Genomic DNA, 21500 nt, shown 5'->3' on the forward strand with positions numbered 1-21500 from the left:
GATTCCCTTCCACTTGGCTTTAGTTGGGCAAGGTATCATGAATATTAATTAATGACCCAACTTACCCTATTTCTGTTGTGTTTTTCTCCCTCTGTCTTCAGTGTGTGTGTTGTATAGTGTGCTGGTGGTAATGGCATGGGGTTGACTTGAAAAGAACTGAGGATAAAGTTGTCTGGGGAAGCTTTCCAAGAAGAGTGGTGAATTAAAGATGTCAGAAGCAATAATGCCTGAGAAACCACTTGTTACCAGTGAATTAATGACTTGTTTGCTAATTAGCAGCCTGAGGCAAAGTTGAGGTAACACTCTAACAATCTGGTCATTAATTCAGTAGCAACTGATTTCAAGGGCAATGTTGCTATTTTGAACAGTAATTGTATTCCTGATTCTGGATTATACACGCTGTGTCCTTACTGTTGAGTCAGAGTCTCCTCCTGAAGAGATGGAGGGATGATAGAAGACACCAAAGGCAAGTACCAGTGGGGAAAATTTGGGGAAATAGTTTGTTATGTAGGTCAGAGATTCTGAATTTCTGTCTTCTGAGGAAATAAGGACTTTGGCAGAACAGCTGTGGCACCTTCCATCATGGTGATCCATCTGCACAGAGGAAGTTGGTGGTTGATGTTGAGCTGATGAGAGACTGAAGTCCTTTTCTCTCTTATAACAGGAGAGAAAAAAACCATCTCTGCCATCGGATCAGGCTTTGATGACTTGATTTTATTATTTCTTTGGTGTGATTTTGATAGTTCATGAAGTTACTCTGATAAAATAGGTTATGGAGTACTCAACCTATTGTGACAGAACCTTGCTGAGTTTGGTTCTTTCTATACTTTTATTTTTCTTGTTAGTCCTGGAAGTGTCTCTTGCTTGCACATCTGGGACATACATATACCATACCAGCTACAGCTGTAACTAATTTGACCCAAAAACCTGGCATTTGGAAGGCAGGAGCTCCTTGTTCAGGGATGAACATTATTTCTTTGGAGAGGATGAGTCAGTGTTGTGCTACCTGTGAATGCCACCAACAGCACGATGAGGCAGCCTCTGAAGGCATGGGCTCACTTCACCTGAGACGTTTCATGTGCTCATCTCCAAACTTAAACCCATGTCATCTGAATTATTTTCTATAAGGATGCTTTCAATTTTCTGAGGACTTCTTGAAATTACAGCATATAAAAACAAACAAAAAAGATTCCAACCTCCCCCTGCAAATAAAGACTCTGTGTGTGTGTGCGTTCTTTGAAAGCACCATTATTGATGTTCTCTGAGGGATGAGTAGCTGCTTAATGGGGATCTTTGCTGAGTCAGTGCTCAGCAAATTGCTCAGCACGGTAAAAAGGGGCATTGTGGTTTTGAAGATTAGAGCATGTGGGTAGAAGCAAGGGGATTTTTTTAATAAGGTGAATGCTTAGCTTCAGATCCCGCCTGAACTTTAACACTGGTGGCTTTATTCTCCTCTCAAAATTTGTTTTGATGTCTTTAGCAGGATATGCCACTCTGTCAGTGCAGAATATACTAATGGACTCATATTTCTGTCCATCACTGGTAGCCCTTTGTGTAGCATGGAGTAAACTGTGGGAACCTAATGCAGTGTTTAGTGGCATTTTGAAAAAAGTAACTGCAGTTCAAATGAGTGGTCAGGGTTTTCTTTTAAAAAGAACATTTTGTTAGCAGTCTGACATCATTACGATATCATCTCACACAGGAGAAATTTACTGAACCTGCTGTCCCTTATGTCTTGTGGTTATATGAAATCAGCATATCACATTTTCAATTACTTTCTTTAGAATACTTTTTGGGGAGGAGTTTAATAGACCAACAGTTCCCCAGCTAACTCCCAGACCTTATAGCCCTGCCACAACCCATATATTCCTAGGGCCTGTGCTACATATCTTCTGTAGGCTGCAGGCCTTCCCTTCCTAACCTGAGATCTTAACCAGTTTTTAGATGATATTTTTTATCTGAAGAAAGAAAATCCCTGTTCGGGTCACTTGTTGGGCTGTGTGTTGTTTTCAGATTCAGTTATTGCTTGCTATATTGCTTTTCTGCCTTGTGGGAGCTGAGCCAGCTTCCTTTCTGAATCAGAGAACTCCTTCCAGCAAGAAGATTCTGACTCATTCCTGCTTGGCTTCCAGAGACCGTTTTGCTGCTAACTTTAGGTTCTTCATCTTTGCTAGTCAACTTTTAGTAGCTTGGCATCTTCAGAAAAAAATGGTGCATGGCTCTGTGGGCAGGAGATCCAGTTCTGTTAACTTCTGTATCTCTTGGCAAGTGAAGGAAGAGGCAGTAGTTTTCCTTACATCTTCCAAACTGGCAGTTTCTCATAACTCAGTATTCTACCATCATAATCTGTAAAGAATTTACATCCAAATGTACATTGGAATTATCCACTCGTGGGGAAAAGTCTCTCATTATTCCAAACCACTTGCCATCTGCCATGTGGAATGCTAATAGGGTTGATTAGTTATTGCATTTGCAGGTTCAGTAGGATAAGGACCATTTAATTTTATGTGGTTTGGTACAGTTTTTTTGCATATTGCTACCCTTCTGCTCCCCTGGAGACCCCACAGCCCACCACCTCACTCCCAGTGCCTGGGGTGCTAAGGAAGCCAGTTAAATTTGTTTGAAACTGCACTTGGCAAAACACAAGAAGTGTAAGTCAAATTCTTGTAGCATGACCCATTGGTCAAATGGGAAATGACCACTTGTGTGTGAGGAGAGGAGAGTTTGTTATGCGTTGGCATAAGGAAGATAGAGCTGAAACCAGCACTGGATGGGTCACACAATCTCTTTGCATCAATTTCATCACTGAAATGGAGAAGTTGTCATTGATTTCCAAAATTGGAGGTTGTTACAGAAAACTGCTGGATTTTAGTCATTTTTCATGACAATCTGTATGTTTTAGAGTTTGGATTTTCTGGGGTTTTTTTGTTTGTGGTTAGGGCAGGTTGTTTTTGCAGAATGCAGTGACACAGCAAGTGGCTGACATGTGAGATTTGGACATTTGTGTTAACTTTTGTTCTCAGTGATAGAATCTAATTACTTACACAGAAGAAGATTTCAGAACAGCATCTGCGTATCTGTGTTTGGAAGGAAAGGAGGAGGTATCTGTCCTGGGAAGGACAAGGGTACAGGGAGTGTATGAACTGCAGTGGGGAATTGGGTGGCAGCTTCAAACAAGCTGTCAAAACAGGAATGGAGATTGGGAAGTACTTGAGTGACAAATTTTGTAGGATCACAGAGTCACCCTGAAAATCACAGTACTTTAAAATATGCATTCATTAGGCACTTCCATGAACAAGGGACAGAAGAAAAGATTCGGGTGACCTGTTTTTGAAATGCAGCTGTCAAGAGGGAGAAAGAAAGAGGGGAAATACTGCAGGTGTGCAGGACTGTGATGCTGACAGTGTGACAAGGCATATGGGAAGGATTTAGAAAGAGACAGGAATACAATGGCTTCAGTTGAAATTTGGAGGTAGTGGTCCTATTCTTGTGAAAATTGTTATGAGGTTTCACCTTTTCTTTTGGTCTGCCTCCTCTTGCTCTAGACAGTATGTTACTTCTACAAGCCTTTTATTCCACTCAGATCAGTGGCAAAGCTTGATGAGCAGTGTTATGAATACTCGAGGCTGATCAGAAATATTTTCTTTCTGATCACATTAGTTTAGCCTCATGAGACATGCAGTTTGTTTACACTGTGCTAGGTTATGTAGCTTAAACATTACTGATTTTTTTTGTAGATGTTTGAATAATCTATTAAGCTTCTTCCATCCTTATTTCTCTTGCCAAACAGTTGCAACATGACTCTCTCCTCTTCCATTCAAGCCATGTTATCAAGCTGACATGCAGGATCAGGGAATCCCATAGGTTGTAGTGAGGCCACAGTGTTTGCTTTGTGATAGTGCAGCATCCTGCAGCCTATGCTGAAAGTTAGCTTGCCTAGCTGTTTGTTCTGTACTGATGAGTTTGTTATATCTGAATGAAATGCTTCAATTGTGTTTAATTTTCTGCTGTAAATGTCAAGGATGCAATAATGAGAGAGAATGAAACCTTTCTATGTGCTGTGTATTGTGACTGTCTGGAGTTATTTTTCTGACATGTTAGAGAAGCCATCAGAGCCAACTGTTACCCAAGGGAGGATGCAGTTTTACAGGTCAGTTAACCACTTATTGGGTTTTATATATGTACAGTGCAGCATGGCAGCACACCACATTTATGTGACCAAAGCATCACTGAGCTTAGTCTGAAGTGTGTGTAATGGACCCTGGATGTATAAATGTACCAACCAACTATATGACACGTCTCTGATTCCTTCCCAACATGCAGAAAGTGCTGCTGTGTGCCCTGGGTTTTGCTCACAGTGCTGCCCATGTACCTCATTGCTGATCTCTGGGCCTGTCTGCACTGTAGTAACAGTGGTGACTAATGTGGTTTGCTCAAGTTAACTCTGACACTGGTCTTAGTAAAATAATGCAGCAGAAAGCTAATCTAGTCTTTGGATTTGATAGCCCACAGGAAGTTCCAGGTTTCTGCCCCATTTAGGTTGCTGCTTGCAGCTGTGTACTGGAGCCAGCTACTAGGTTGGCTTATATGAGGGACCCTGCATGTCTTTGTTTTTCAGTTTCTGAGCAGAGGTATCAAACTGTCTAGTTTTAGATACCATCAGTCTCTATCTCAGGTTTTTCCTCAGCTTAAATGGTTTCCCAGAGTAAAATGTAAAAAAGAAGATCCTGCTCTTAACTCCGTCTGGAATTGCTGTTCTCCCCGGTAGAGCCAAGTGACGGTGTGTTACTGTGGAGTTACTGATTTTGCACTAGTCTAAAGAGCTGCCAAGTCCTAAAGCATTAGGGTTGTATCTCTGCTTGGCTACTCTGATTTTTCAGCTGGGTGAAAGGACCAGCAAATATATAGACATCTTCCAGCTTTCTTTTGCTTTCCAATACTGAGTCCATAATTCTTCCCAAAAGAGAACCTGTCAGCAGCAACTAACTAGTAACCATTGTGCTGTGTTTGAAACCTTCTGTCTGTGGGTCTGTATCCTGATGATATGCCCTTAATCGCTTTTTGCAATGAGTTTGGATGTTTGTCTTTGGAAGCTGTGTTGCTTCTTGATTAATGGATGGACATTTAGACCAGCACTTTTCCTACTAGCACAGTATTTATGATGGAAATTGTCAAAGAACCTTGCTTTAACCTCCCAGATGCTTAGGACTTCTTCATGGGGTTTATATCCGTGTAGGAATGAATTTGCCAAGACAAATGAATGCAGTTATTGACTGAAGCAGCCGTTACCTGCCGCTATTGAACAGTTAGGAGAGGGTTAAGAAGAAAACCTCTTTTGAGCCACTAGATTGGCCCTGACTAAGATGAATGTCTAATTCACTCCCAGCGTCCTTACTGCTGCCAGTAATAAAAAGCTTGCTTCACATATTCACCCCACTGCAGACGTTTCTCTTAAATTAAATATCAAGAGGACATATAATAGCACGATTCCACGCCAAGCCAATATTATCAGATTGATGTCAGCAGTGATAATAGAAGAAGGATAAGTTGATGAGATTTCATTTATTAAATAAAGTAAAGGGAATACGCAGTGATAGAGAGGATTTGGTAACTCTCGGTGTCAAAATGCAGCAAGATCGTGCTCGTTCTGTCATACCTCGAGGGATAGCGGAGAGAAGGATGCCCTTTGTTTAATTTTAAGGAAACCTCTCTCTTCTTTTCCAGACAAAGACCTGATTTAAATCCCTCCATGGGAGGGGGAGAAGAAGTTATGAATTTCATAGATTTCATGTGTATGTAACACTGAACTGTGGCGAGGCAAAGGTTTCTTTCCTCTCTGTGATGGGGGAGGCACTGCTAATGAGTTTCATTTCTAGAGTCATCTTTTCCTTTTTCTGACCTGTCATCCTTTCTCCTTTCCTCCTCCTTTAAACAGATGAGAGTGTGTCTTTTTGGTTTAATCTTTCATATTCTGTATGTCCTCCATTTATTTATTTCCATGGTATTGTCAGAGCTCTTCTCCCGTACTTTCCTGTCTGCAGATATTGCCCCTCCCACCCCAGCCTTTCTCTCTTGCCTTTTTTCTAGCTGGTGTCAATGAACCTCTTGGACCTGTTGTAGTGGTAGCAGTCAAACCTGTTTTATTCTAGACAGAAGCTAATTGTCTACCTCATTTGGTGGTGGCATAGTATGCTTAAAACTGCGACCCACTTTAGATGCTAGGTCAAAGCATACAAGTCTTCTGCTCTTCTTGTGTACAAACCTTATTTCTTCCTCACCTTTTTCTTTCAAAAATAATAAAACCCCTCAAACAATGAGATATCAACAGCAGTGTGGTGGAATGTCCAGAAGATGAATTTAGAATTTCTAAAGATTGGGCTGAGGGTGAAGGGAGACAGTTGACTAAGGTCCAGCTCCTTTGGAAGTCAATATGTCGTTGCACTCTACAGAGATATTGCTGGTTGGACACTGCTGGTTTAATTCTTTTTTCTTTCAGGTATCTTCAAGTAAAGCCAGACAGAGACCTATAAGGTACAGCTGGGGTGTGTGTATAGGGCTGCACTTTCTCCTGTGTGGAAATGTCCCAACCTGAAGTTAAGAGACTTGAAGTGAGCAGGAGGGTGGCATCCCTGTGAGTCAGACAGGGCAGGAGTTGTGACTGCTGTGCCAGGAGGAAAGCACCTCAAGCAACTGTTTACCAGAGCAGTTCAGATACCCCTTTCCAGTCCAGATGGGTACCAGAACTAGTCTGCTGGACATGGATAGCTTGTGTACTCCCAGACTCTGCCGTAACTTGCACTGATAATTGCCTTAACCAACTTTGCAATTGGTTGATTACTTTCTCTACACCTGTTTTGAGAAGCTGGTGCAATTGATGCATAACCACAGTTAGAGGTCTTATTTTTAAGAAACAAAGGAGAATATTCTTGCTATGATTTTGGGTACATGGTAGCAAGTAAATCCTCCCTGCATTGTGGGAAGTGACATGTATGAATGCTGATTTAGGTTCTCTCTGGGCAGTGCCTGTCCATGCTGATTGATCCCTTGCCTCTGGCAGCTTTAGGCAGCAACACTCTGTAGCTTCTTACTCACCACTGTGGCTTGTAAATAGCCCTGTGGGCTGAGCACCAAGGGGTCTCCTAAAGAAGAGGCCCACGGACTTTGCAGTACTGTCCTAACTTCATATTTACTCTAGGCAGTGAAGACTGATGCCATAGGAGGGACAGTGAAGGAACAGATCAAAAGCAAGGCACAATTCCTAAATCTCTCCCTGCTGACAAGGGCAACCCCAAGCATATTTCTAGATATTTCTGAGATGTTTGTACCATGTTGTTCAGTTCAGATGAATACAGACTGGTTTGTGGCGTGCTGTACCATTTTTGCTCCTCCAGGTCTCTGTATGAAAATTGCAAAATGCCCTTCAGTTTAACATCGCCGAGTTTAGAAAACCTAATTTTAAAAGTCTTAACTTTTTCAATGAATTGAGGGATTTGGTGGTATTTCCTGACCTGGTATTGTTTGGTATCGTTTCCACAGTCTCACTGATTTGATTAGAGTGATATTAAAGTTAGTGACAAAGCAAAATGCCAACATTATGAGTTTCTGAAGCTCTCTCTGGGTTCTTTTCTAAAATTTGAAGATTTTTTTTTTTTTAGAATACGGATTTCAGAGGCTTTAAAGGTGATTTGCTATATAACATAGAAATTAGAAATGCACACTAGCCTCTAGGGACCATGCATGGAATAAGTTTCTTTTAAAACTGTAAGATTACTGAAGAGGTGGAAGTCTGTACAGTATCTTTGGTGGTTTCTGATCCAAATCTCAGTGTGGTGGAGTGTGGCTGTCATAATGTTACTGATAAATTCCTAGTCTGTCCACCTATGTTGGCAGTAAGACTGAAGACTGAAGAAGTATCAATTAGAGTATGTCTCAGCCAAACTATTTTTAGAGAACATCCAGGTTGCTGATACCGAATAGACAGAGTTATTTTTCTTCTTTTTCTCCTTCTACTTGCTTTCCTGAGTACCTTACACAGATGTGCGTGATTTGGAAACTCATATCTGAACTCTCTAAAAGCTTTTAGGAGATTTTGGGTTAACATTTCCTGTTTCTTAGAAATCTGTTCCACCTGAGAGAATGTGACATGCCCAGGAACAGGTCATGTTTTCTCTCTGCCTCGCTATGAATGAGTGCCTGTAGTTACTGTGGAAATGAATACATCATAGCATGGCATTAATGCCTGCCTGTAGCATCAAATGCTTTGGAAGGAAGAGGTGCATTTGATATTTGGGCACAGGCCTCTAAGCACATTGGGGCAGAAAATGCAAGGAGTTAAACAGATTTATGGTTTAGGAGATGACATCTGAGGATTGCTACACCTAAGCATATGTTCTCTTATTCTTTGGTAAAACATACCATGGCAATTGTGCTGCAAATTCCTGCAATTTGTGTCTGCCTGTCTGTGCAACTGATGTCACTGTTGTTACTGTGTTTGTGCCATTGTTGCTGGCATTGTTTTACAACGACCTTCCCCTTTATTGGTGCTGTCGCTGATGATGTGCCATATGTACACATGCACATTAGAGTATAAGAACATCATCCTTAATTGTGCTTGGGTAGCTGTCAATGCCATTTACAGAGTAAATGTACTAATTGCTGCAGAAATACAAAGAAACAGATATCTGGTCTTGCTGTTATTCCGTTTTTTTTCTTCTAGTCACTAGGAGGATTGCTCTGCTTCCAAGTATGCTGGATTTTTTGAAGTGTTAAAATAGATGAGAATTCAATAAATTGAAGCACCTTATTCAACAAGTCTGTTCAGTTCCTTGTCAGACCGTTACAGATCTAGTACAGGCCCAGCCAGGATTCCTGAGTTTTGCCAGAAATTTCCAGTGTGAGTTGGGAAAATCATTGAAACTCTTGGATTTGATTTTTTTTTTTTTCCCCTCCTGACTGCAGAGGAGAGATATGTTTTATCTAAGGGTAAAGCGGCCTTCTACATCAACTTAAAGATCATGTTTCTTCTTTCTGCTAAGTACCTTGGATTTTTCAGCTGGAAAACTGTTGGTCATTTGACCCACTTTGGTGATAGCTGTTCCCACTGGTTTCTCTATTAGGACTACATGACTCCAGCACAAGATTAGTATGTGTGTTACTGGTAAAGTGGTAGTAAGTGACTGAAAACTCCTCTTCACGCATCTTTCTGTGCTTGTTTTCCCTGCAGGAGGAAGAACACTGATCCTGTCTGTGCAAACCTGCAGTCTGAAATTCTGAAGTGCTACCAAGAAAATAAACATGAAGTGCTCAAATGCTCAGAGCTGGCTAAGGAATATCAGCGCTGTGTTAGCGCAGCTCAGAAGGTAACAAAAGCTGCTCTGTTGTACTGGCTGGCTTTGCTGGCTTGTTTTGCATGGTATTTTCTTCTGGGAAGTGCTTTTGAGAGCTGTTGTATCTGTTAGTCAAATCGCAGTCTTCATAGGAGACAAATTTTCCTTGGGATCCATTTTCCCACATTCATCCCACATTTCCCAGTCACATTGTGGTATGTCCCAACTTTACTCCCTCTGAACAGTGAGTCCTGTTGTACAGAGCTGTCACCAAAACAGTAGCACTGATGCTCCCAGGTTTCAAAGTCAGTCACAAGGATTTTTCCAAGTTTTGCCTTCTTGGACGCTGGAAAATCCATTTTGCCGATGTCTGGAACGTTTTGAATAGGCTCTAAACATCCTCCCGTTACGGGACTTTGCAGTTGAAGGTCTTGCTTCCTTTCGTTGCTGCATGAGGAAAGGTTCTGTACTGGGCAAAGCTGCTGTATGTTAGGAAAGCTGCACAATCCTAAAAAGTGTTCATCTTGTGCAGAAGGCCAGGAAACCTTATGGCTCTTCCTTCTTAGATGCAGAGTCCTCTTAGGTTCTGTTGATGCCTTAGGACAGTGGCTGCTCAGTACCTTGGAAACATTTCTGGCTATTAAAACAAGTGAAGGGGAAAAGAAAGTGAAGTATTTGGACATTGCAACTAGGGCATGGTCCTGGGAAAAGTGAAGTGTGAAGGATGCTGTTTCCCACGTGAGAATTCAGTGGGTCAGGTGTCCCTCAAGGGCAGGCTTTTCTGTTTTGGTTTTGTTATTGAAGAGTAGGAAATTCTCCAAAAGGTGCTGAGACTATAGTAAGGTGGATTTGGGGAAAAGGATGGTAATAGAAAATTGAATAGAAAATAGAAATTCTCTCATGGGATTACTAAAGCAAAGGATGGGAGAGAGGTGGATATTTCATGGAAGCAGTCTTCCTCTGTCGCATTAGCATTGTGAGGGGAAACTGTATGCCTGATTTAAGTATAACATGAAACAAGCTGCCAGCCGGCTCCCAGAAGAAGCCCGACAGAAGGAGATGGGAAAATTGTCAGGATATATTAGACCAAATGTTGTTGCTAGTCCTAGTGGAATTTTTTTTCCTTCCTGTTTACAAAGAAGGTCTTTGTATGTCTGCAAATCAGCAAGGTTAAAGCTGCCAGGGAAAGGGCTTCTCTCTGATATCTTTAAAGTCCCCAGCTCCCAAAACATGTGGTTTCTTTTTCTTCCTCAACTTTAAAGTAAAGTGGTGCCTGTGCTGCCGCTGCACAATCCGTGCCCCCGCTTGCTGCGAGCGGAGCATTGGTGCATCTATTGCCAACCTCTCTTATCCTCCTTACCTCCTCTAAATCAGGCTTGTAGCCTTTTCAGTGGAGTATATCTTTAGCAAATGCATTTACCAATACATCTTTATTGCATGCAGTGCGGATGGAATGTGATTACCAAAGAAGACAGATTGCATTAAACTTCAGCATATTTGCAAGCTGCGGCTCCAACTCGCCTGAGAGAGGGGCTGGGATGCTGCCAACCCTGAGCCCCAGCCCGACATTATTAAAGAGTAAATTGGAAGCTAAATGACTGGTAACAGCAGAGGGCAGTGAAAGATCCTATTAACTTGGATCTTTTTTGGATTTGTGTGGTGCTGGAGTTTCTGGTAGGTTTTCTTTATAAACCAAAAACTGGGGGTTGTCTGGTTGTCTTCGTTCCCAGAGTCTTCAGTGAACTTCAGGAATTTTTTCCCCACTATTATTAGAAACTACCTGGAAGGAGCAGAGCAGTGTGTAGGACATTAATTTGTTGTGGATGATGACAACATGGCAGAAAATCTTGCTATGTTTTAAGAAGGGGTGAGAGAGACTAAAGGTAACTAAACCTTTCAGCTAGATATAGGCACCAGAGGGTCCTGCAAGTACAAATTCAAATAAAACTTGTGTAAGGCAGGATGTATTCTGTGGTTTCCTTTTGTCCCAGGACAGCTCAAGCCCTGACAATTTTCCTCACTGCTCTTACTGACTTCTGAGATATATGTAGCGATCACAAGCTGTTGTGTTTTATCATATAGCATTAAAACTCCCTCCTCCCTTCCCCTTTTTAAGCTGTTATTTTTCCTTAAGTTTAAATTAGCATCTTCTACCAAATGGCTTTGTCTCACGCATTCCTCATTCAGGAAATTCAGGTTGGAGGAATGTGGGAAAGAAAGGCCAGAATCTCTTAATTTCTTGGGTATTTTTTTACACTTTTAAAAAAACCCCAAAACCACAATTTGTTTTCCAGTAGAGGAGGTTGTAATCAAAGCTGGATGTGTGACTTCAGCTCGCTTGCATGCTGGTGATTTGTTCTGCTGCTTTTTACTAAAGATTTTATAAGGCTTGGTGAATATTCTCTAATGAAGCATCTGGTGCTCTGCAAGTTCCTTTTGATGGCTGGTAAAAATGTCTCCAGGGCATGGTATACATTAGACTCAGAGAAAGCAAGCTCTAGATTTCTAGACTGAAAATTACAGGTTACAGTGGATGAGAATAATTCTTTGCATCTTCCCCCTTACTGTGTTGGTTTGAGAGTGTTCCTTTGGGCACCCATTTCCCTTTGCCTGTTGCTGTGCACGTCTCTGAGCCAGGAGCTGAGATCCACCCTCAGTTATTTCTCCCCCATGAACAAATATATCAGGTAATCATTTAATGAGTTTTAAAATTTATTTTATACTCATTTCCTGTACAGCCCCTCTTCCTGGAACAGGTTACTTTATTATAGTGTACGGTAGGGTTATAGCTAATGTTACCTGGTTTGGATTTTTTCTTGCCATTGGACCATCTTCTGTAGTCAACAGGGGGCAATAGGCACCTTTAGAGCATGGTGCATCTGGCTCTAAAACAGTCATCTGAAATGGGCCAGCTGAATTGCCAGCCACGAGTATTTCTCTCTGCCACTTGAGAGGCACATCCAGAGCATGAACTACAAAGTTGGTGCCTGTACTGGGATGTTCATAGTTATGGGAGCAGGTTCCTGCTCTGGTTGTCCACCTTTGTAGCTAGTATGCTTTCAACTTGCCCTGCCTAACCTGCTCTCTGGCTTTTCCATTTGTTCCATCCTGAGTGTGGAGTTTTGGTCCCGTTGCTGTAGGCTCACCGCAGCAGCATCAGCCCCCTTAGGTGCTGGGTTCCTTGCTGTATCCTGTGCTTTGCTTATGTGGAAGCTCTCTGACTTCAGAGTGTGTTACTGTGATATCTCCTGTTTAATTTAGGAGTGTTTTATCTTTTCTGGTGGTCTGTTTCCATGGCTCTGCAGAACTTCAGCTACAGCATAAAAATCACTGGCTTTAAATCTAATAAAAGCTGGGATAATGGGACAGCTGTAGGAGGGGCAGTTCCCATTGTGTCTTTTAAAATTGCCTGTAGTTTATTGACCGCAAGTTTCACCAAGAGCTACTGCTGCCGTTAGATAATGAGAATTGAAAATTGCTGCTGCAGTTTCCCCAAGGCTTTATCCTGTGCCAGTGAGAAGAGGGTGTGGAAGGAAAAGGGGAGTGGGCAGTGGAAATCTGCGTAATTTCTTAGTTTGAGTTCAGATGGAAGGGGAAAACAAGTGATTTTGTTTTAAAAAGTCTGAGTCCTATTAGTGAATTGCTTCCCTCTCCCATGCAAATATGCACTCATATGCAAGCTTTTCAGAGTATTTGTGACCCATTCTGCTTCCCTTGTGTTCTGTTCACACCAATAGGCTAATCTGAATTTACGCAGAATTTTAGTTGGTTAATTTGTTATGTAATTGGTGCTTATACCAGAGAATCTCCAACCAGCTATCACTTGGAAAATGAGTCCTCCAGTGACCATATATTAACATGATTTGAGATTTCAAACAGAACCTGCTTTTTTCAACTGTGTGCAGAAAAAAGTCTGTTAGGGAAGAGCATGTATCCCTTTTCAGGTGTTTCCTTACTGTCTCTAGGTGCCTGACTTTCACAGAAGGACCAAGGTGAAAGTTTTTGTGCTCTAGCTCCTGGCCAAACCAAGCTATCAAGAGCTGTGTACTCAGACATGTGTATTCCCTTGTCAATAGAAGCTGTATACATTGAGCTAGGAGCCATTCATAATTCTGCACTCTTTCTCCCTATTCTGTGTCCAGCTTTTAAAAATCTACTATTCATAACAGACAAAGGTAAACCTACTTCTGTCAAGGCTTTAGGACTTGTCTACATAAGGAAATCACAATGCAATAAACTGGTGAGTGAGGTTATGGTACAGCAACTTCTCTGTATGTGAACATTCTGAATTTGTAATGGAAGTGCAGGGAAAATTCACACACGTTTGCTGTGAGTCACTCTGCTACGTGCAAACAAGCCCTTGCAAAACACTGATTGACTGGATTCCAGCAGAGGGCCACTTTTAACATAACCTTGAGTTATCTGCATTCCGCTTTGCCCTTGACTATAATAAAAAGGAATGTGGTCAATTTATTGCGCTTACATTTCCAAGTGATCCTTGTAAGAGCCTAGTTCCCTTTTGGCACACACAGCAAAGCATTGCAACTCTGCTGGAAGTTTGTCTCTAATCGGGACAGGGACCTTGATTACTGAGAAGATGCCTTAGGTAGTCCTGCAGTGTCCTATCCTGATGGAGCAGTTTTGCTCAAGCACTTTGGATCCTGCTGAAGTATGGCCTGCTGAGAGCTTTCATTTCTGCAACCTGGATCTCTCTCTGCTTAAGAAAAACAGCTTTGGGATGCATTGGATGCCACGGGCTGCACTGCAGGTATCAGATCATTCTGGATCGTCAGGCTTTTGTTCCAGTGTTGTGTCCATTCTGATGGATCACAAAGTACTTTATAGATAGGTTGTGTACTTATTGGGGCAGAAAGGAGCAGTCAGTGTGTGTGGCTGGGGAAAGAAAATTTGGACCAGGTATGGCAAGGCCTGTATCTGTACTTGAGAAATGACAGGATTTCTCCTCCCCTTGGGACTCTGCAGAGGTAGATCTTAGCTGTTGAGGTCTCATTGAGATCTATCACAGTGCTACTTGAAACACCAGTATACCTAACTTGGAAGGCTTTAGGGTTGTTTGAGCTTTCTGGATTTCAGCTTTGTAGTTTCAGATAAATCTGTGTATTCCCTATCTAGAGGATGCTGTACCCAGCCATCCTCAGCTGGGTATGAGCCTGCCCTGCCTGCCTTTTGTCAGTTGGTCCTTGCTCAAAGCAAACCTATCTCTGAAAGTGGGGGGTTTTTTTGCCTTCTCTGTAAAGGCAATTCTCTCTTTTTTTTTTTTAATCTTTCTCTTTCAACCTTTATTTGTGCAAATGCTGTGGTGATAACACTGTTGGAGGGGTTTATGACTCAGTAAATGGTCCCCACAAGGGAGTCGGGGGAGAGGCCGCAAGCTGCAGGCAGCTGCTGTTGTTTAGTCGTTAACACAGAGGAGAGCAGCAGTGGATTAACTGCACCCAGGCATACCCTGACCTGATATTTGCAGAGGTGAAAAAGATCCATATTTTGCTTCTAATTATGAAGGATGGGAACAGTTATTGTTTTGATTTTTCAAGGCAGCAGCTCTAGGTTCTGGCGGGTCTTGGGTCTGTACACAACACATCATATCCTCAAGAGTTCACTGGTGGATAAACTAAAAATATAGAGCTGCCTGAAAGGACATAAACCACCATCTTAGTATATGAGGCATGTTCCAGAGTAAAATGCTGGCCTACTTAAAATGGAAATGTCTGCTGCTTGTACCTGGTATTTATGAAACTGGAGGCATAAGTTCTTTATTTGTTCTGTATCTCAGCACTTCACAAAGCTCTGATGTTCCCCACAGCCTAGTGTGTTGTCAGCACTTATTAACCCACATGAACAAATTCCTTTCTCTGTCTGCTGTTTGCAGTCCACATAAAGCCCAAACCTCCCGAAGTTTGTCATTTTCAAAGAAAATGAGCAAAAATAAGTTTAAAACTGTTCTGACTTGGCTGTGCTTCAAGGCTTCTCTTTCCTTAGTCCATACTCTGCATCATGTTTTCCTCTCAAGCTCTTGTATCCATTGCCTGATCTGGGAGGAGGACTTTTGACCACATTTCTCTTCTCGTAAACAGTCTGTTTTCTAATGGTTTTCTGGTTTTTGATTGTTTGGGTTTTTTGACATTGATACACTGAGGCAGAATTGCCTTCGGGTCTAATTTCTCACTTGATGATTCTCATCTCAGATATACTTACAGGTAAATTTAATCTAAATATATGTTTTACAGATGGTTTTGAGGGCAGCGTTGTTCAAAAAAGGGAAAGAAGACAGTATGCCATTACAATTTCTGAAAATGAATTATTTGGCGTTTTTTTATTTCTGAAATATGGTCTTGCTACAGTTCTTGTTTTAAGCCTTAGTTTGCCTGAAAGTGTTTTAAAACAGTTTAAAAAAACCCCTGTAATAAAAGTACTATAAGAGCTAGCTGGTCAGGAATGAGACATCATAGCTGACTTGATACTCTGATGTGGTGTTTGAGTGGGTGTATCTGAAAAGTCTCATCAGAAGTTGGGCATCAAAATGTCACTCTTTTCTTTCTCTCTTTTCAGAAATTATTTTTTCCCTTTAGGCTTAATTGGACCTACATGGATCAAACAGGTTTCTCTAGTACTGTGCTCTCTGTGTGTTCGGCAGCATTTTTCTGAGAACTGGAGCCTGTATTTGGTTGGGCTTATCTAGTATGGGAAATAGTGAGAGAGTGTTGTGATACATCATGCTGTTTTAATGCCAGATTTTTTCACAAAAGATTTGTAGCACTGTGTTGGCAAGTGGGAAGTGGAAATTCTTACTCAGATTAATTCCAGGAGACTGATGACCAAGCAGTCTTAGACACAAAGAAGTTTATTTCCAATTTTTAAACTATGTGTTTTGCTGCTGAACTTAGATTGAAACAGATCCACAAAAATTGCTGTCGATAGCAACTGCTGGTTAGAAGCACAAGGTCAGTGGTCAAGTGCTTTCAGACTCTCAGGAAGTTCCAAAGTAGTCCTGACTTCCATAACTTCCGTGCGTACGTTAGATCCATCCTCTGACAACTCGGCTATAACTTGGGAAATTGTATCAGTGATGCCAAAGTCTTCATGACAAACTGGGGAAACCAGAGATTTGTTGTGCTCCTTGTTGGTCGTAGTCTGCACAGGGTGGTTTCCTGCTACGTGCAGTTTGCAGTCTCCATGCACCATCCATCAGGTATTTTTGTAGCAGGTCTTGGGGCTGAATAACTTGAGAACTAGTAGGATTTAAAGCCTTCACCACTCAGCAAAATGTGTCTGTGTAGGCAACCTGTGCAGGGGTTATCCTGGTGGCAGTGGTCCCAATCCAGTGGAAGAGTTGCTCCCAGGGCAAGCAAGACTGCCCTAACTAGCCCCTTCTTTGCAGAGCCAAAGAGAACTTGGGAAGTAAGTGAATAGTGGGTGAACCCTATTAGTGGGAAGCCAATCCTTTTCTAATCAGAGCTATGGCGTGCTGGAGGAGAATGGTTGCAGAAGTTGCCCTGATGCTGCTTGCTAGTGTTTGTTCTCTGCACAGAGCCTCCCTGTCTAAGACTGCAGAGAATTCATCTGTCACAAAATCCAAACTTTGAGGGAAGGTTTCTTTCTGCGTCCTGCCTGCAGTAATTGTTTGTGATTTTCACCCCCCTGTGACACTGTTTGCCCAACAGGCCTCCTTGTCTGAAGATATTTCCTGGTATACTTGTGATGCTTCCAAAGCAATTTAAAGCTTTCAGTCCTAGCTAGACCTTCGCAAGCCAGTGGAAGAAACCTTTCTGGACATCAGTGCTTCAAATATAGGAACAAGATATGTTGAAGACAGTGTTACAGTGACCTGAATACAGTGCTAGAGTTAGCTCTGCTGCTTATACTTTGTTCTGTTGGTAAGAAACTTTCTTTTGGTTATAATATGTTTTCTGGTTAGAGACCTTTGTTGGGGGCCTTTAGGACCTCTGCAGTCACAGAAGCCAACACTTGTTATAATTTAAGTGTTTTACCTTTGTAATGTGAGGGAAGCAGATAGTGAAGCTTTGATTTAGGATGGTGCTGCAATGTCTGGTGTGTCTTCTTGTTTCTGAAGCTGTTTCTGCTGTACTGTGTTGAGCCTGAGTGTACATGCAGAAATGCAGACAAAATTATTTTGACAATGTGTTCGCTCTTTGTCCCTGTTGAATGCCTGTTTGTCCTGTATAAATGGATTTCAGGATCAGCCAACCTTCAACTCTGAATTAGTCTAATAAGGCATGGTAGGTAGGGTTTAAAGGTCATTTTGCAAGCAGCTGGTTCCCTGCATATATTAGGGAGGGAATGATTTTTTAAATAATGATGTTGGAAAGCTGTTGATTTAACTTCTCAAATACCTGTGTGCTATAAAATTTCAGCTCTTCTGCCTCTGTCCTTCAAGTGCTCTGCTTGCCCTCTGCCTGCTCATCTTTCTGTCATTTCCAATTACCTCTGCCCATTTGCCCCTGCATTACCTCCCATTCAGTTTCAGTCCATGTTTGCTGCCCACAAGGACTGGGTTCATTTTTCTGAGGAGCTCATCTGTTGGGTTGCTTCTCTGAGCTGTGGAACAGAAAGCTAAGGGTTCCTTGGTTTGGGCTGTTAGTAAAGCATTATTACACTGTTCTTTTATTGGGGAACTGGGAACTCTGAACAATCACTGCTGCATTGGCAGCATTTTTGTGTCTTTTCACATAACTAGTTCCCTTCTCAGGATGGATTTAACATTAGTGAAAGAAGATCATGAGATTTTTTTTTCTTTAACTCCTGAACAGGTTGAAGCATGCACAGTGATTATTCCAGTTTCCTCTCTATAGAGTGTGTACTTCAATTCTGACCCGATCTAAGTGTTTCATATGAAAATGGAAAATGTTTTTCTTCATTTGCTTCTCCCCTGGTTTCTTCTTTGAGTTTGCCAGTGAGGATAATTTCAAATATTCTGGTGACTTATGTGTTGTGGACACTGAAAGGAGGTCATGGAAGCCTTTAGCAGGGGCAGTGTCCTTCTGCCAGGTTTGAGATGGTGCCTTGCCATTACAGCTGCTTGCAGCTGTACAGTCTCCTGGATCTTCGAATCTTCTTTCTGCTTGTTTGAAGTTTCATTCACAATATATATCCTCAGGAAATCAGATAACTGGACAAAAAGCAAGCTTAAAATTTAGGGAGTTTATAACAGCTGCAACATTTGTTTTTCTTGCACTTAGACCAAGCTGCTGTGAAACTTTGACATTTTGTCTTATTTTCTGAAGGATGTTTCCTACTCATGACGTGCAGTTGTTCTGAGTTTATTCTCTTCTTTAGTACTGTGCAGTGCCCTGACCCAGCTACTTAAGCACTTCAGTTTCTGTCTAGGACACATTTCTTTTTCAGATGTTGTATTAACAGCATATTTTTTCTGTTGTTGAGATTTTTCTATGCAGTGCTCTCCTGCCTATCATGGAAAGAGATAAATGGTACAGGACTGAACTGATTTGTGGGTTCTGTATGGCTGCCTGTAGGGGCTCAGAAAGCAGTGCCCAGCTATATGATGGGCCCCTGCTCAGCTGCTGTTTAAAAAACACTCTTACACAGGACTCTCTTTGCTGATAGGACTGTAAACCTTGGGATTAAGGGTTGAAACTATAGTTGACAGAGTGATTATTGCCATTCTTCAGGATCAGAGAGAGGTTCAGAAGAAAGATATAAATAAACACATCTTTGCAGTATAAACTTCAGGAAAACCTGTGCAATTTAGAGGACAATATTGGCATAACATTTAAAAAAATCCAAAAGTTTCTAAATATGAAAGAATTGAGGTTTTTATCTTCTAGGTGAGGCAGCAGGGCAAGTTCATTTATGTACTTGATAACTTTATGAAAGAAGTTCTTTGACAGAATAGGAGAGTTTCTGGTTATAGATACGATACAGAGATTGGTTGATCTCTCCAAAGGAGTTGGAAAGGAGGCTGAATTACTATTTATCCATCTCAGTGCCATCTTAGTTCCATGTTTGAGCACTTCTGCTATTTTTTTTTTTCATGGGTGGAAGACAGGAGAAAATGTATCCTTCTTTTGGGGCACTGGGTGCAGCTAAATACGGTGTGGTGGGAGGTTATGGATACTTTCAATGACCCTCCAGGCTCTCTGACACTGTCTTCTCATGGATTCAGGTGTACACCAGTTGGTGACTCTGAACACAAGAGTTTCCCTCTGGCCATATCAGCAGGAGCTGTTCAAAACTTTCGTCTTCAGTAGTTCTGAAGGTAACCTACATAGGATTATCATAATTTAACAAGCTCTATAGTATTTCTGGTCCCTAGGATGTTGTCAGTACTATTGAACTTCCTGTGGCACATCAAGGTTGTATTTTGTCTCTTAGTATGAAGTCTAAATGTGTTCATGAGTATTCTGATGCTCAGGAAATCTCAAATCTTGTAAAAGTAGGCAGCCACTGAAAAATGTTTTGAATGCTGTGATCCAGGTAGGATTCTTCCCAGCTGTGTGTACCTCGAGCTGACATAACAAAGGCTCTGTGATAGAGCTGGAAGACACTAGAGAAATTTTTGTGCAGAGCTTGGGGGGCACCAGTCATCATCTTAATGTTCTGCAAAAACCAACCTTAAAGCCTGTGTGCATACCTGACCTCTCTGGAGCAGAAGCAGGTTCATTGCTGAAGATAGACCAGGTGTAATGTTCTAATGAATTCCTCTCTTTCCAGCTTTAGCAAATAGCTTGAGGCACATGGGCTACCACTTTGTTGAAGAAGAACAAGCATTTTGGAAGCTATTAAATGTGAAAGTCATACTTTGTTCTTGCTGGGACTGATGAGGGGGCTTATGTGCACACAAAGCTATGATGTGGACTTGAAACAACAGAATACTCTCAAGTTCCTTGTTTAATGCAGTATCAAATGTATACCCTCTGGGAGATGAGCAGGAGAGAGCCCAGGCTGTGTGAGACAGTTCCTAGCGCTTCCTTGTTTTGCTGAGCCTTGACATTTGCTGCAGTAGAGCCCCATAAAATGCAGGAAAGTCTCTCCAATCAGGTAGGTGTATTAGAAGGTTTCTTGCACTGATGGATTAGAGCCAGGCTGTGTTCAGTAAATGCGGATAAATAATAAAAGGTGAGATTGTGTGCAGTGATCCCAGGTCTCCTTTCTCCAGCTGCCGCCTCCTCTCTGTTTGCTGGGAACCTTTGCACAGGCAAACGGCTTTGCTTGAGAGAGCAGGCTGTGCACTATTTTCTGACACTGCCAAAGGTGGCTGACACAAAGCTGAAGAAGAGCTTCTCTCCCAGGAACTGAAATGTCAACAAAGATGTTGTACTGCTTTACAGGGCCCTGACTTGCTTTGTAAAAACTGAACAGATGTTGGTAGGTTGGGAGCTTTGCCATATACAGAGCAGACCCTGGAGAGCAGGGCAGAGCCTGCCCAGGTGTCGTGAGTAACACTGTTCTGGGTTCATGCCAGCACTTCCCCTGAATCAGGCTCCCCCCGATCCGTGTCTGGAGTTTTACCCTGATTAAGGAGATGGGACTTACATAACCATGTTGTGCATCCATGAACTTGGTTTCTGTCCCACTCTTTGCTCCCTCTGAACTCGCTGGTGAGTTGCAGTGATGTTCCTCAAAAGGCACAAAGGCTCTGAAGTAATAAGTTCCTGTATACCTTGTGAAAGCAGGCAATAAGGTGCAGGGAAGGAACCCCAGCAGTGCTCGTGCAGGGGGGATGATATTGACTCACTCTTTATTAGACGTGAGCTTGGGCACAGAGGAACTTGGAGACATGAATCTGGAGGAATCCAAGTGACTTCATTTCTGCTGCTCATGAAATGGCCTGTTTCCACATGAAGCCTCTGGCTTGCCTGAACATTTGAGAGGCTGACTTCTGCTTACCACTGTGATCAGCTTCCTTGGAGAGATTCAACAAGGGTGGCACTGCAGCAACTGAGAAGAAAGCAGCCTGGTTTTTAGGGATAGTCCTTTGGAATATGCCTTCTCTGTCCAAGTATTGATTTCTTTCTTTGCTTTTGAGAAAGGGAAACAAACCCCTTCTTGCAAGAGAGAGATACAGAAAGCTTTCAGAAGTTTATAGTTTGATCCTTTAATACCTGTTCTCTTATTTTAGGATGCGATAAAAGGTGCAGTATTAGGTGTGAGCAACCTGGAAAAAGAAAAGAGCTC

The 21500-nt window shown here is 42.0% G+C and overlaps 1 protein-coding gene across 4 annotated transcripts in view; it reads left to right on the top strand.

Annotated features, from left to right (window-relative positions):
* Positions 1-21500, top strand: part of CHCHD6 (coiled-coil-helix-coiled-coil-helix domain containing 6) — a 109339-nt gene that overhangs the window by 62609 nt on the left and 25230 nt on the right. For all 4 annotated transcript variants that reach the window (XM_027640748.1, XM_027640749.1, XM_027640751.1 and 1 more), the window contains one exon: positions 9224-9359. In XM_027640748.1, coding sequence (XP_027496549.1) covers positions 9224-9359 — 136 coding nt within the window. The remainder of the gene's footprint in view (positions 1-9223; positions 9360-21500) is intronic.

The sequence above is a fragment of the Corapipo altera genome, unplaced genomic scaffold (assembly GCF_003945725.1).
Source record: "Corapipo altera isolate COAL_440 unplaced genomic scaffold, ASM394572v1 55, whole genome shotgun sequence".
In the NCBI taxonomy this organism is placed as follows: Eukaryota; Metazoa; Chordata; class Aves; order Passeriformes; family Pipridae; genus Corapipo; species Corapipo altera.